General features: G+C 45.0%; 1 protein-coding gene across 1 annotated transcript in view; it reads left to right on the forward strand.

Moving 5' to 3' along the window:
• Window positions 1-16,753, forward strand: part of GABRR2 (gamma-aminobutyric acid type A receptor subunit rho2) — a 36,223-nt gene that overhangs the window by 15,104 nt on the left and 4,366 nt on the right. Inside the window, exons 3-7 of the mRNA XM_054196967.1 lie at window positions 4,231-4,298; window positions 8,559-8,782; window positions 12,499-12,581; window positions 14,164-14,304; window positions 14,546-14,698. Of these exons, the coding sequence (XP_054052942.1) occupies window positions 4,231-4,298; window positions 8,559-8,782; window positions 12,499-12,581; window positions 14,164-14,304; window positions 14,546-14,698 (669 nt within the window). The remainder of the gene's footprint in view (window positions 1-4,230; window positions 4,299-8,558; window positions 8,783-12,498; window positions 12,582-14,163; window positions 14,305-14,545; window positions 14,699-16,753) is intronic.

A 16,753-nucleotide genomic window follows, 5' to 3' on the forward strand; every position in this document is an offset into this window, starting at 1 on the left:
AGCAGTGTCATTGATGTGCAAGACACATAACCCAACCTCAGGCCTCTTCTCTCAAGGGCTTTCCAGACCATCCAGCTTCACACTGAACACCCTTTATTTGGGATTTAATAAAGCTTCATGGCAGCTCTAGAATGAACTTTAGACCTTGTCCTTGCAATGAGGTAACTGCTGGTTATCTGGGAGTCAAACTGAGCATTTGGTGCAGGAACATGAAAATAAGAATACGGACATGGTATTTTATCTTCAAGAGCAGATAGGGAAGGAACAGGAGAGAGGGACAAATGCCAACTTGAGAGTGATCTTCTGTTTGTGGTTTTGTTTTTTGTGGTTTTGCTTTTGTTTTTGGTTTGTTTTTTGGTTGTTTTTTTTTTTTTTAGTCTCTGATTAGTGTTCAGACAAGCGTGGAAATTGCAGCAGTAAATAGACTTTGGATTGGTTTTGATTTCCTGAATCAAGGCTAAATTAAGCAGTGATACACGGAGAGTGTCTCTTGCAGTCTGGAAGCTGAAGGGGGGGCTGCCCATCACGTGGTGGGCACGCAGCCCCTGGGCACCAGGGAGATGCAGTGGGAAGTACCACGGCAGGCTGCTGCCTTCCTCTTCCAGCACACCCTGATTGCGCTGAGAAGCCGCCCTGGCAGGGGCCGTGCCTTCTCTGTTCGCACTGTGCCTCCCGTGACGCGGCTGTTTGGAAGCACTGCGGGCACGACTGCGATGTCAACAGCTGTGTGTGACAACAAATAGTATTAATTACAAATGCCTTCTTTGGCAAGGGCCAGAGGCAGTGCTGAGGCCAGCCTTGTGCCTGCCCTGACGTGGGCTGTGTTGGACCGTGGAGCCTTTCTGAAGTGACTTCAAGCATTGAGCCTTGCTGTAGCAGAGGCCCATGTATCACAAACACATCTACGCTGAAGAGCTATGAGGTATTTAAAGACATTAAGGGAATAGATAAGTATTTCAATCATTGCTTAGGCTCTTCTTGACCACCATGTGTGACTTCACGAGATATCTGAGCAAAGAAAGGCTAATTGGCTACCAACAGGGCACTGTGTTGTTTCCCTGTTGATAATACTGCATGTCAACTTGTTATTACCACAGATACAGTACTTTTCACTGCCTTGTTTAAAAAAAAAAAAACAAAGCAAGCTTTACTGAGCTGGAGGAATGTCATATAGAAATTTTTTCTTTAGGTGTTGTTTAACTTCTGTTTCCTCAATGTCCTAAATAATCACAGAGAGTAGAAGGAAGTGTGGCTGCAACCAAGGTGTAAACTCATAGAGTGATTTCTGATTGAAAAGGAACTGCTTTCAAATACTGTATGTAAGATGGGCAGGGTATGTAGTGAGATGTAGCATCACTTATTGGATCAACTGAAAGAACCGTAAGTAACAAACCACCTCCTTAAAAACAGCACTCTATAAGCTGATTTGCTTGTTAGATCTTGTCATATTCCACAACCACTCAACTGACAAGGACGAAGGGGAGCAGAATACTGCAAAGCTATTGCCACAATATTTCCACTTAATGAAGCCGCTAATTCCTCTGGTCAAACCAGAAGGTGATGGATTTGTGGGGTGACAGAAGGGCCGTGTGCTAGTCATTGTCTGCTGAATGCTGGATTGTAGATTAGGAAGGACACATCTGCCTTGGACATAAGCGATGTCTCCTCCTGGAGCAAGGGGCCAGTTAAAAGAAAGGATGCACGGCAAGGCTGACAAGGAAAAGATATCTGTGATTTTGCCACGGATTTGCCTCTCTTTGATAAGTTACAATGGTCTGAGAAGGAATCTACTGTCTGATGAATGGTTGCATCCTGTAGCCAGATCAGTAGGAACGGAGCACGTTTCCTGGCCCAGCAGGCAGGAACTGGCTCCTGAGGAGCTGAGCTGGTGTGACCAAAAGCTGAGGGCTCTCTGACCTGCCGTCCTCCTCCCTGCCTGTCTCCCCCGGCCCTGGTGGCCAACTCAGCCACCTGACAGGTCTTTCCCTGGCCAGATTCAAGTCACTGATTTGGAAGAAAATAGTCCAATTGCTGCTGCTGCTGTTGGTTTTGGCTGGGTTAATGTTCTGTGAGCTGAAGAGCCTTGTAGAAGGTCCCATCACAAGCTCGGTCTACTCCTCTATGCAACTTCACCCTTTGCTGAAAGTCATTCCCTGTGTAGTTCGGGCAGGGGGCTGAGGGACGTTCTGGCCTGCTGAACGAGCACGCCTGTGTTGTGAAGCCCTGTGTGCAAGAGGAAAAAAATCTTCAGCACTTCTCAGCCCCGCTGCTGGGCACGGCTGTGGCAGCATGTCTGCATTTCATCAGTGGGTGCAGTCTCGGGCTTTGTGGCTTTTCCCAGTTTTGGGGAATACCTGGGAGAAGGGGAACTGAACACCAACACGGTGAGAATTTCCTTGGCCTTCTTATAACAGGGAGCAAGATGGGCTCATGTCATTAGAGTGAAAAATCTTACCAAAATCTCTAGGCTCCTGGGAAACATGCCAGTGCTGATTAATTGAAATTTCTCCCCAAGTAAATCTTCCTGCAAACACCCTTCAGCTTGGACAGACACCAGCAAGACACAAATAGGAGTGAGCAAATGTTTGCTGGCATTTTTTTTAAGCATGAATTGCGCAGCTCTGCATCTGAACGTGACAGGTAGGTGTCTGTAAGCATCTAGGAGTCATCTAAAAGTGCTGGGTTAGCCACGTTTCAGCTTCATTGCTGGGGGCAACAGTCACTTAAATTGGAATTGGTGGTGCCGAGGACCCTGGCCCTGCTCCACAGGGTTCGCTTCAGGGTGCCTGTACCCAGCACAGCTGCTGATGGACAGGGCGGGTGGAAGGGGGACAGTGTCACCGTCAGCACGCTCTGCTCTAATTCGGTGAGGCTGGCTTACCAAAGCCCTAGCAAAACCTGTATCGGGGCCAGTCCCAGTAATCAGCTTGTCTCGTGGGCTTTGTGATTACCCTTTCCCTACCAAAGCCGAGTTGGTGCTTCTTTCTCCTCCAGCAGAGGAAAATGCAAGGTTGTGTTCAAAAGCCCTGAAGATGGGTGTGACTCTGTGTGTGCCGCTGCAGGTACAGAAGCAGGACGGATGGCAGCTTGCAAAAGCGCTCTGCGGTCTCAAAACAGCAGTTCTGCTGCCTTCTTAGGCTTACGGTGCATTCAGAGCTTGGATGTGGTCTTGAAGAAGATGCTACTGTAGCTAAGTACTGCATGGCACTGCGCAGATATGGGTCTGGGTCTACAAAGGGATTGTGGTGCCTCTTAAATACCATCCAACTGCTAATCAGGTTCAAGACCTGATTGCTAAAAATCTTTGCAAACCTTCATGGAGGCCACTATGGTCCTCGGAAAATTCATTTCTGCAGGGCAAGTCCCAGACATGTCAGCAGAGCAGTCTGTCTCGCTGACAGTGGCCAGGCTGGAGGTACGCTCTAGGTACGCGCATCGGCACAAGCCCTGTGAGACCCACTGCCACACACTGAGAGCTCAACGTAACAGTGGATCCACCTGGACTGTTCCTCAGCAGTTCCAGCTGACCTGCCTTGGTGGGCACATCTCTGTAGGCACTTACCTCCTCAGTGCACTGGAAAAGGTGAAAAAAAGCTGTGTAAGGACACACTATGTGGAACGTGAGTAACCTGAGGAGGTCCTGTTCACTAATGAGCAGCAGTCTACGGTGAAATTTTGATACAGGGTTTCTAGTTATAGAGGAGTATGAATTTTCTTTGTGAATTTTCTGATTGCTAATTTTAAAACTGCTGTGGAAAACTCTTAACATCATCAATGGGTATATGAATGAAAATGGTGATGGGCTCTTGAGAGTTTAATGTAGCTTGTGTTGTTGATAAGAAATGAGAAACCCGCAAGGCAGAGTTCTTTACTCGCAGTTTCTTCTTCTCAGTCCCCTGTTCTTGCAGCCACACTTGTTCATAAAGGCCTAAAATTTATGATGGGATGGCTCAGCTTTTAGAAACATATGCAAATGTTTCATCCAAGCTCTGGATTAGTTGGGCAGTGTCAACATTGCAGTGCTTGCCAAGGGCAAGATAATTCAGTGTTTCAGAAGGGGCCTTACATGGTTATTCACTGACTCTTCCATCAGCCCCCTCATGAAGAATCATGGATAGAAAAGTATAGCATAAGCTCAGAAATGTTTTGCATGCTACCTTATAGTGCTAATTAAATGCAAATGATGTAAAAGAACAGTTATTTACATATCTAAATCTCATTCTCCTACAGGCCCTGCAATTCCTGTTGGGGTGGATGTGCAAGTTGAAAGCTTGGACAGTATTTCTGAGGTTGACATGGTACGTAATCCTCTTTTAAGTGTCAATTATTCCTAGTCATAAAAAGTCCCTCCCACTGGAAATCTATGGATTTCAAATTATTGGTCAGAGGAAAGTAATGGCAGCATTTGGCAAATGCAAAGAGGTTGATACTCAGAACCTGAGACTTGATAAAACCGGGTGATCTTCAGATAAAGATTAAAAGTATGAAGGAAAAAGGGGCCTTAAGTGGGGGAAAAATCAGTGCTATGAAGGATCTATCACAACCGAAAATAGAAATGGCTGCTTAAGAAGATTTGAAGATATATGGTGAAGTTCACATAAGCCGCGCTTAACTGCAGGAGTTTTCTTCCTTAGGGAACCGTTGAGTCCATTTGTTTTAAATGCGTAATTCTGGGAGGTGCGTTAGAAAATTAAGTTGGCAATGTAGATGAGAAGGAGCCGCTCCTGCTCCTTCATCACTGGGAGTAACCTCACTGAGGGGCATGAGTGGGAGCTGCCAGGGGGGAGCCTGGGCTGCCTCTGCACAACTGGAATTTGGTGTGGGGGAATAGTCTTTCAGTCACTGATGATGCTGTTCAGGAAATTTGCACCAAGTTCAATTGTGATTTACTTTCTTTATTTTTTAATTAATTAAAAAACAGGAGGAAATACATGCCATTGTTAACCCTCAACAGGTTTCAAGGTGTTTCCAGTGAAAAGAGTGTTCACAAGCATTTTCTTGTTTGGTTTTGGGGTGTTTTTGGTTTTTTTTTGGTTTGGGTTTGTCTTTTTTTTTTTCCAAACTATAGGAAATGGAATTAAAACACTGGAAAGAGAAGTGGAAAGGGGAACATAGAGGAGAAGCGGAAGCTTCTTGATTCCTTCCTCCTTCTGCCTTTTCCTCCCTGCTTTTGGGCACCTTCTCTGGTCTAGGCAAGACATGAAGACTTAAAGGAAGAGCTTTAGGCTGATGAATTTTTATTGTGGTGCAATTCCATCTATCATTAAAAGAAGGGAGCTCGCCTGCCTGAATATCGGAAGAGGGGGCCTGGGGGGATGCCTGCAATGAAGCGGGTGGGAGGGAGCTTTCAGTGCGGGCAATGGCTGTCACAAGGAGACTCGCTGCTCTAATGTATCAAGAGAATGTCGTAGCCGCAAAAAGACCCAATTAGTGCAAATAAATAACTTGCAATGCTTTCTGTCAGGAGCATCTGATTTCAACAAAAGTCTTGCCCATCAGGAAGCTCTGAGGGCAGCTCTCCCTCCCTTTGCTGTAGACAGCTCTGCAGTCCTATTTTCCCAGCACAGGACAAGTACTTTCCACAGCAGTTGCTGATTTGTATTTGGGGCAGAAGAACGGTCTCCCAGATCAGCCTGGGATATGCTGGTTTGGTTTTCCAGCAGTTTGGCCCAGCGTGGGTGTTCACGGAGAGGAGAGCGGGCAGGAAGCACAGCCAGGGGAGCCAGGTTGGCTGTGTGTCCTGGTTTGAGCGACACAGGACTAATTTATCTTCTAATGCTTGGGAAAACTACACTTTTAGAAGACTCCAGTGTCTGAATTCATGAAAATATTTACTTTATAGCCAGCTAGGCCACATGGGATTCAAGGTCTCGGTGTTTTCAAGCCTTGCCAGGTGCAGGGATGAGGAGGAGCGAGACCCGGGCACTTGACCCAAGCTGCCAACAGGATTATTTCATACCATGAACGTCACATTCCATCTAAATTAGAATGTTTGCTGCGTGGTGCTCTCTCCCTTGATGGTGGTGATCCGGAGAACTCCTTGCCCCGGTGCCAGACCCCTGAGCCCTTCTCTTCCTCCCGGAGCCGTAGCGCTTGCAGTGTCCGAGATTTGCTGTCCCCTGCGGGGAGTGCACAGCTTCCTGCTGATAGCATTGGCTGAGTTTAATCCTTGTATATTTTATATATACATATATATATATACACCATATATATATGGTTCTTTAATATTATTAATTGTTTAGTCTTATCCTATTAAATCTATTTATATTTCAACCCTCGTGTTTCCTTGTTTTCCCCGATTCTCCTTCCTGGTTGGGGAGGGTTCATCAGGTGAGAGAATAATTGTCTAAACGACAATAAATTGTTATGGGTTTCTCAAACCATAACACTGTGCCTGCACCAGACTAGCCTCTTCGGCTCCCCGCTGCAGAGCAGAGCTGCAGGCAGGACTTCTTTCAAACTGCTCTGAAGGGTTAGTGGCCTTGGAAACTGGGTACCCTTGGTCAGGAAGCATTTGGCTACCGCTGCTTCAACAGGCACCTGGTGTCCCAAAGAGGCAGCAGACTGAAGCTGGCTACTGCTGTGTGCACGGGTGGGGGATGCTCTCAAGGCTGCCCGGACCGCGACACAAACATGAAATGTGCTGCCAGAAGTGAAGCATTTGTGCACGCTCATTCGCCGTGCCTCCAGCAGGTACCATCGTTCTCTCACTCATTGTAAAACTTGTTTCCTAAGGGATTTTCCCGCTCATGAATGGTGAAATAAATGCCTTTTCTTGGTTTGTAACCAGTACGTGTGCTGGTCAGAAAGGAACAAGTGATTGCAAATTGCCTCCTTTGACTCAGTCCATGAGAAAACATCCATAAGTTGGATTTTGTGCTTAGAAGCTGTGCCAGCTGCCACTCGGGCTTGATGTTGGCAGCACTTGGTCGCCATTGGCCAACTTGTGTGTTGGCCACTGGGGGCCTGTTTGGAGAGAGAAGGGCGCAGAAGGCGAGGGAGGAGGGCTCCTGCCCGGCGGGATGGGGAAAGGGCCACACCTGGGAAGGACAGCCCTTCCCACGCTGTCCCTGCAGGCAGTCTCTGTGCCCCACTGTGGTGGCTGTAAGTCACGCCGGGGGTGCCTGGCGGATGCCACGTTTGTCCCTGTGCCCCTGTGCTCCCATGATGGAGCTGCCCAGAGGCATTCTGCAGCCTCAGGCTGCCTGGCCCTCCTCTTGCACCACGGCCAGAGGGCTGGTCAGAGCTGTTCACCCTGAATAGCCAACCATATTTTTACCCCTTTTTTTCCTTCTGGTGTAAGTGGCACTAACTCCTAAGAAACCATCAGTTATGCCTCTTCCCTGCTTTCCTTTTCCCCAGCTCCAGTCAAGCTGATGTGCTTTCCTCATCCAGCCCCTGATGTTGACTTCTCCAGCCAGGTTGCAACCTCAGCCCTGCTGATAGCAGCAGTCGCTAGAAGAGTTTCTTTGGGACTGTAGCTGGAAGAGGAAGGTGGCCAGTGTCCAGTAGGGAACAGGATCTGGCAGCATCCCTGGGGGGAGCAGGGATGGAGGCTGGGACCAGTCTGCCAAGGCGGGGACCTGCAGGTGGGTGAGCAGAAGTGTCCCTCTGGCAGGTCCCTGCCATGGTCAGAGAGGGAGGTGTCTGGCCAGCTCTGCCCCATGCAGGACAGCAAGGCAAGGGCTGGCGCTGGGGAATTCTTTGACAAATTAATGGAAAAACCTATTGGCAATGTGAGACTGTTGCCCGGGCAGCCCTTTGAAATGGAGAGTTGGGTTAACCGATGGTTTGTCATCGGGAAAGCAAAATGAGGTGGTGATGGTGGTTTTAGAAAGCAGTTGCCGAGTGGTTAGGAAGAGATCCCAGCCTGCGTTGCTGCCTGCCCGGGCTTGGCAGCTGCGGCTCCTGTAACCACTGGCTTAATTGGGAATATAAAGAAAATGACTGTATTTGATCTCACAGCATGAGAGAGTAAACTCAGCTCTGAAAGCAGCAGCTGCCAGGTTGGGATCAACAAACAGATGTTTTCCTTTGTGTAACTGAAGCTCCTGCCCCCTCAATGAGCTTAAAAGAGAGCTTTATTTATACACTTGTACAGTAGGAAAAACAGTTCCCTCACTTGGTTGCTGTTTGCAACAATTTAGTTCTTTTGGGGATAAATTGCTTAGTCTTTAGCCTGATCATTAAGGTAATTCTGAAAGTTTTTCCGTCTTGAACATGTTATTGATACCGTAGTCCTACAAGATAATTTTGCTGGGATGGAAAAATCATTTCTGCAGGGCAGTGCTGCTCTCAGGGCATATTTATACCCCTTTTAGGACTGAACATTACTAAATACTGTAACACATTGATTAGGCGTTTATTTTTTTTTTTTGTCTGAAATAATTTTGTCAGGAAAATCTATTCACAAAGAGCACTGGTCTAGGGAAAAAACAGGAGTTGAGAGGGGAGGGATTTCATCTTCTTGGTAGAAGTGAGTTTTATTTCTGGCGTTTCCTAGGTGTAGAAACCAACTCTGACAGACCTCTCTCTGTTTCTCTTCCTTTTTCGTGAAGGATTTCACTATGACTCTGTACTTAAGGCACTACTGGAGGGATGAGCGTCTCTCGTTTCCCAGCACCACCAACAAGAGCATGACCTTTGATGGCAGGCTGGTGAAGAAGATCTGGGTCCCCGACGTCTTCTTCGTGCACTCCAAAAGGTCCTTCACTCACGACACCACCACGGACAACATCATGCTGCGAGTGTTCCCCGATGGTCATGTCCTCTACAGCATGAGGTAACGGCACCGCTCCTGGACACCCCCCGGGGCTTCACTGTCAATTTTGCTCCCAGTGTGGCTTTGGTGACGACCAGGACTGCTACTGCCAACCCTCCTACTCCCACTGCTGATGCAGAAACCTGTTTCCAGCGTAGCCAGTACAAGATGCTTCGCAGGAAGCTGCGATAACCCATGCTGTGGGCAGTAACAGGATAATCTTCTCCTGGGAGGAAACGTTCCCCTAATTCTTTGCAGTCAGAGGAGGGCTTAGTCGAGCGGGAATGTTCATCCCGGGGTCAGTGTGCGATTAAACTGGAAGCTGCTGATATACCAGATGGTGACCTCTATAATTATCCTATTTTGCTTCCTGTTTGTCTAGAAAAACTTTTTTTTTTTTTCATTTTCATGTTGATGTAAAGGTTTAAGTTTAGTTTATTTATGAAATGGCAGCATTAAAGGCCCCCTGTAGTCCCTGATTTTCTAGCAGGTTTGTTGGCTGGAAGAATCCTGATGTGTGTCTGTCATGACCTAAAGGGCTACCCGGCCTGCGGGTGTACAGAGATCGTGACTGTGGGTTTGCAGGATTCTGTAATACACAAGGACATGGAGGCTTTGTCCTCAAAACTTCTCTACCTTATTACAGATTCCAAAAATACCACAAAAATCACCACTAGCAAGTATACCTATGATTAATAAAGTGAGTATGTATGTATCATGACATTACAAATTACTGTCAGCGATCAATAATATAGCATCAGTAAATCATATAGCAACAGCCAATAACAGCAATAACCAAGTAGGTATATACTATTACAGGTTACTACAAATTTATCATTAGTGGGGCAACTCATCGACAATATAACAGCAGATATACTTATGATGGATATGCTTATATGGATGTATAATACTGGTACCAAGTGAAACCGTCATCAAGTGAACCAAATTATCCTACTGGTGGGACGTCAAACCAAAACAGCCCCAAAAGTAGGCCCAGAGGGGGATCAACGCGACAACAGACAGAGTCTCACTTCAGCGATGCTCCGTGTCGCGAGGTTTGGAGTCAGCCGGGCGTCCCCAGTGAGAGTCCAAGAGCTGGCAGAAAGTTCACGCAGCGAATTCAACCTGTTTAGGAATGGAAAAGTACATGCAGCACAGGAAGTTCTCAGAGAGAGAGGCTCCATTTTGGCTAAAAATTAAGTCCTCCTTAACCAAAGAGGTATAAAAGGATGCAGGACACCACCACTTCAAGCAGCCAATAGGTGCTGTTCATTTCTATTTTTCACCTGAAACGGTCAATAGATGATGATGGGTTTTGTTCTTTCAGACCAATTTTTATTTTCCAGACTGTTTTCCACCTATTCAGACAATAAATTGCTGTTACAGTCCTTTGTTTTTGTGCTTGTTGATGGTATCTCAGGATGTTTCAGGTTCCTGTGTACCCAGCTGCACTTCAAAGAGGGTGGCAGCACTTCTCAAGGATGCTGCAGCTTCCCGGGCTGGCAGGCCTTTCTCTGACAGTATTTTTCAGTGGATGTTTTCTTTTGCTCAGTGATTTTCCCCTTCTAACCAGGACACCTTTGTGGCTGCTCACATCAGCATCCCAGCAGATTTCATTTCCTTCAGAAGAATGTAAAAAGAGATGCAGAGAAAACACACCGCCAGAGGAGAAAAACTTGAGAGCTCAGACAAAAGAACATTTCCCCAGGACAGAAAACTTGCTCTCAGTGTACAGTGACCTTTGAATGTTTTGTAACACAAGGATTTCTGTTCTAGGATTTTTCTGGAACTTATTCACTTAAGCTATGGTAAAATAATTTTCAAAAACAAGGAAAGGTTTTTTATAAAGTTTGATTCAGGACGCTATTTCTCTTTGAAGAATGAGCATAGTGGACGATATTGTCCCAAGTAGGACAATATCCTACCGAACCAGAGGGCTCTAAAGTTCACTGGTTTCATAGTCCAAGTATAATTCTAATTAATTTATTTAAAAAAACCTGGACAAATTATTAAAATCACAAAGAAAAGTGTGGGTGTGTAAGAAAGAGAGTATGCACCACATAGCCACTTTGTTTTGCATGGCCTTAATGATGAAAATCCCATCTTGACTAAACATTTAGGAACAGCTAAATATTGGTTTCCATTGCTCACGTCCCGCACTTCTCGTGTGCTGAAGCCAGCGTCACACTACTAGTTAGTAGTGCTCAACAGCCAAAATGAAGGAACAAGTACTTTTAATAGAAAACATTAGCTCTGCTCATTTGCGCACATGCAGAGTTTTTACTTCCAAAATTTTCTGTGAGCTGTCAAGGAGGTGATGTAACTACCACACGAGAGAGAAGGATGTGAGTAACCACAGCTGACTGCACAAGAGTTAAAAGGGTACTTTGATTCATAAAATCCAAGGAGAGCAAGAATCTGAGTTTAGGACACTCAGAATGTGATCCGGCTGTCCAAGCATGGGTGTCCAGTGGCATTGGAAATGTCCTCCATGATATGCCAAGATGTCTTGAGATATCTGCATGGGGTTGGCACAGGGCTTGAGTTGAGGAATATTTTATTGACGAGCTGAGTTTCTGTGCTGCCCCTGATTAACAAATTGTTTATGACCACAGGGTGTGCCACAGTTTAAGTAACCCCCAGGAAAGAAAATAGAACACTATAATGAGATGGAGTCATGCAATGTTTAAAGGCTACACCCAACTACGGGGGGTCATTGCTACAATATACTTTCTGGAGCATATCCCCAAAACCTTTCTTTAAGTTTAGCTCACGCGGCAAAATTCTGCTTTAGTTTTATAGTCAAAATGAACAGCGTGTGCTTTTCAGGGGCGATGAGTGTGTAGGTCAGAGTAGGATTTGGATCACAATCCCTTGAACAGAAGAAAAGTTCTTTATCAACATCTGCAACGAATCTAGAAAATGGTCATGGACAACATAAGTCGGCCTCTGAAATGATGACTCACAGATGATTTGCCCCTACTAAATCGGGAGCTCCACGGCAAATCTGTCCACAAGAGAAAAGTTCAGTGACCCACTGGAAGACTCGTTACGTAATGTGCACAACTGGACTCATTTAAAACCGGGAGCTGTGATTGCTGCAGCTCCTTACCTAAGACACAAACTTAAGAGAGGCAAATCTCACTTGTTGAAAAACAGCTGCACCTGTTTTACACTCCTTGCCCCAGAAAAACAGCCCCCAGAGTAAAAGAATTTGATCAAGGATTGCAAGAAACTGCTTTTGCCTTAATAATGTATACACCGGAGGAACGTTGTGGCTTGTATTAAGACTGGTCGTGTTCCTCAGGCTTGGGTTGTTGTTGGGGTGACTGTGGAGGGAACAGCAATGGAGAAAATGAGGAAACCTCAATTAAACTGGACATGAGGCAACCTTCAAGTGTAAATGCTGAAGTTATTTTATGTTGTTGTCTTGTAGGGAAATAGTTGGATATAAAACATGGTGGAAGTATCTGTACTGACATTAGTATTACAGTAATGTCCAAGACAGAACTTTAGTTTCCTGGTAGGTATTGAAATTACAGCTGCCTTTGGAGTGTCTGTGTATCCACCTCACTTGGATTTGGACTTGGAGAATAGGTAAGGCATTTTCCTGGGGATTTTTATGCTAACATTATGCATAATTGCTGGCTTTAAAGTTGCAGAATGATTTATCTGTGTTAACATTCTCCCTTCATTGCTCCTCATAGAAACCAGCCTTTCTCATTTTTGACTTCTAGAATCACAGTGACAGCAATGTGTAACATGGACTTCAGCCGCTTCCCCCTGGACTCTCAGACGTGTTCTCTGGAGCTGGAAAGCTGTACGTTGTGTCTATGTTTCTAGCTACACATGCTCCATGGCTGGCTGCACACACATAGACCGGAGGCATTTCACCTTACAGTCTATTTTGGAGCCTGAAAGAAAAGCTCACCAGAGTTATTTGGAGTCTTTTTATTAACTTCCTGTGTTGTGTGTCTAGCCCTTATGCTGCAAGGCGGGAATTTGCAAGGAAAGCATTTAGTAGATGGCACTTTCAAAAAAAAACACCAACAGAAATGTTCAATATATACTGGTTCTCAGCAGCTTGCTGACGAGAAATCTGGGGGAGAAGTTTTGCACTGTTCATGGCTTGTGACAGGAAGGTGATGCTTTCAAGTGGCGTAGTAAAAAGTTGAGTATAACGATTGTTAATGTTCTCTAAACTTTGTCACCAAAGGGGTTTACGTATGATATAATTCTGATCATGCAAACACTGCGACTTGGGGTCGGCTTCTTTGGGAAGGAGTTATTCTGCAGACAAATTGATTTAAAGAGTAAGATTTTCATGACTGTTCTGTAAACTTTCTGCAGGGTGTGCCAAGGCTAACAATCTAGTTGTTTTGAGGTCTTCCCAGCTATTTAACTGAAATTTTCCTCTATAAACAACAGGATCACAGAGTCATTGGGTAATTTAGACTGGGAGGAGAGCTTTAGGTTGATCTTGAGGTCAGCTGCTCCAACACCCTGCTCAGAGCAGGGAGCTCTAGAGTGGGTTGTTCAAGGCTGTGTCCAACTGGGTTTTGAACATCTCCAAGGTAGTGGTGGTTCCACAACTTTTCTGTGCAACCTATTGAAATGTTTGACAGCCCTTATCCTGAAAAATTTTCCTTTTACCTGCTTGGAAAAAAATCCCTTGCTGCAGCTAGCATCCCTTTCCTCTTGTCCTTTCATTCTGCACCTCAGAGAAAAGCCTGAGAAAAGCCCATCTTCATCTTCTGTATGACCCTCAGCAGGGCAGCAGTTGGACCCCACCACAGGCTCCTCTTTTTCCAGCTGAACAAACCCGGCTTCGCCAGCCTCTCAGCTTATGCCACGTGCTCCAGCCCCCTGACCATCTTGATAACCCTGTTTTCATTCCCCATTCCTGCTACCTAGCATGCAAACTAATTCTTTAAGTTTTTCTTTTACCCTCTTCAAGTATTTCTAGACTTTTGCTTCGAATCACACCTGTCGCTTTTGTTTTTATAGTTTGAGGTGCCTCTGTGTTTCCTCCTTCCTCTCAATTCAGCCACTTTACCCATGACTATTTCCTGAGTTACTCTTATCATTTAGCAATTACTTGTCTATGATTTTTGATATGCGATGCTCAGAAAAGTACCATTCTAGCTGTGATTTCATCAGTGTGGAGTAAAAAGAGGGTGTGTTTCGTTGAATCAGGGTGATCTGGATTTTTGTTGTTGTTATTGTTGTCATGGTACATCATACGGCAAGATCTTTTCAACTCACTGTTGTTAGAAAACTTATTTGTGGCATTACTTCATGCCAAAGATGCTTTTGTGTTTATTAATTTTGTCTGGATCTATTAACTTCTGCTTCCCCTCCAAGATAAAGTCATATCACATTGTGTTTTCTTCTTTCCTAAGATGCTTACACTGATGAAGATCTGATGCTGTATTGGAAAAATGGGAATGAATCTCTGAAAACTGATGAAAAGATTTCTTTGTCTCAGTTTTTGATCCAAAAATTCCACACTACATCAAGACTGGCTTTCTACAGTAGCACGGGTATGGCCTTTTCCGATTTATTGCTAAAGCTAATGCCGTATTAACTACTTGTGAGAGAGCTCATGGGATTATATGTCACTGAAATGCAGTCTCTACAGTCTGGACAATACATGTTTTGAAAGACCGGTTTGTCTTTTCACTATACTTTAGAAATAAAAAAAAATCAAAAGAAAGATATTGTCTCTCTGTGCCTACCATCTCAGCTGTTCTCACTGATTCTGGCTTTCCTCCCTTCCCAAAGGTTGGTACAATCGCCTCTACATAAACTTCACTTTACGCCGACACATCTTCTTCTTCTTGCTCCAAACCTACTTCCCTGCCACCCTCATGGTCATGTTGTCCTGGGTGTCCTTCTGGATCGATCGCCGAGCAGTTCCTGCCAGAGTCTCTTTGGGTGAGAGCAGCTGCAACAAGCCATGACTGCGTGAAAATCTTTGAACGCGACTGTTTTGACAGGAAAGGGAACTGTTCATTTTGATGGTTAAAGATATTGGGCAAGCAAATGTTTGTTTTATCTGATGATTAATATAATGTCAAACTTGGAGTTTGTTTTAAGTCCTTTATCACTAAGCAATCCTCCTGATCTGTACTTAGCTCAGGACAGAAAGGGCTGTGGTTTTAAAAATAAAGTTGGGCAGGGAAGAGAGGTTTCAGTCTTTATGAGTCAGTGAATCAAGATTATTCCCTGTTGTCCAGCCCTGCAGTTCTGAGACACGCATTGCCATTGGGGAGGGTAGAGTTTCATAGGAGTTTAGGCACCTACAGGGAGTTAAAAGCTTCTGTGACAATTTTCATGAGTGCCTTTCGTGAGCAGGATCCTGCCATGTCCCAGCTGCCACAGAGGGTGACCCAGCCCAGGTATGTGTCTTCCCAACCAGCTGGCGCGGTGCTGTGGCCGGTGGCTTTCTCCAGGCTGCCTGGGGGGCACCAATGTGGCACATCTTCACAAAGCTGGGAAAGAAAGGCAGCAAAGGATCTTGTCCTATTACGTGTCCCTCCATCTGTTGTACCCCTGGGGACACTCAGGGCATGTCTGTAACATCAGGCCTCAGACAACAGTGGGGCAGTGAAGGAAACATGCCTTTCCTCTCACATCTGCAGTGCTGTGGATGAGAGGCCACCAGCCCCGAGGTGAATTGGAGGTTGGGTTTCTCCTCTCCCAAGGGTGCCTCTCGCTGACGGTCCAGTGTTTCTGGGGCAGGGAGGTCTCTCATTTGAGGGGGTGGGAACACAAAGAAGGAGCTGCTTGAAAGTCCTGCACACACCAACCTGCCTCTCTGGACATCTAAAACCCATCAGGAGGAGCTTTGTCTGTGTCAGGAGTGGAGGGAATTCTTTCAGCTGAGCATAAAAATGGAACATGGTTTAGTGGTGGATTTGGTAGTACTAGGTTAACGGTTGGACTCGATGATCATTAAGGTCTTTTCCAACCTAAATGATTCTATGATTCTAAAGAGAGACAATTTGTTCATCATTCCATGCATAGGTTAGAGGAAGGCAAAAATGTGATAGGAAAAACCTCTGAATGTTAATGTGTAAGGCTTCCGATGCCAACAGCATAAAAACAGTATTTTAGCCCCACAAGTTTGTCTCACTTGGAGAGCCACGCACTGCAGCAAACGTATGAGAAGAGGCAGACGAGAGTCTGCTCCACTGAAAGAAATGTGTTCAGCGGATATTATTTTAAAAAAAAAAAATTAGATCCTGATGAAAAGTGAACAACAGTAGCTGTGCTTACAGTGGTCACCATTTTGAAATGGCTGAAGTACCTATGAATGCTTTTTGGCTCTGTGTTCTCTGTTTAAGTGGCTTTGGGAACTTGTAAATATTTTTCTCTCTATGATGACCCAAAGTACATACTATTTTGCAGGATTTTATCTCTATCTGTCTAAATATATATATACACACATACGCATGTATATATATACATATTAACACACATATAAATGTATATAAACATAAATACATACATATAGGTTTATAAACACATACACACATATATATATAAAAAATACAATGGTTGTTGTTCAAAACTGTTTTGATTCACACAGCTTGAACTGTAAACAAATATTCCTAGAGGTAAAAATATAATGCTTTCCTTTTGCATGGTTTCATGCAAAACATTTTATCATTATTGAACATCCCTTTTAACACCAGTGGTTTAGATCAAATCCTCTTTAGCTGTGACCAAAAATCAATACTAGATTGCTTTCTGGTGGTGCCTGTAGCACAGATTGGTACAGGTAGGAAACAGGCGTCCTTGTCACCCCTGGCCTTAGCAGACCCGACTCTAAGCATGTGTTAAAAAAAAGAGGTTGGGGAGGGAGTTAAATGCTGTTCCTAGCAAAACGATGGCTCTTCTGTTGCTACTCAAAACTAAACCCATCCTGCGCACAAAAGTGCAGACAGTGGAACAGTTCTGCATTGACAGGAGAGATACTTATCACAA

Source organism: Rissa tridactyla, chromosome 3 (genome assembly GCF_028500815.1).
Source record: "Rissa tridactyla isolate bRisTri1 chromosome 3, bRisTri1.patW.cur.20221130, whole genome shotgun sequence".
NCBI lineage: Eukaryota > Metazoa > Chordata > Aves > Charadriiformes > Laridae > Rissa > Rissa tridactyla.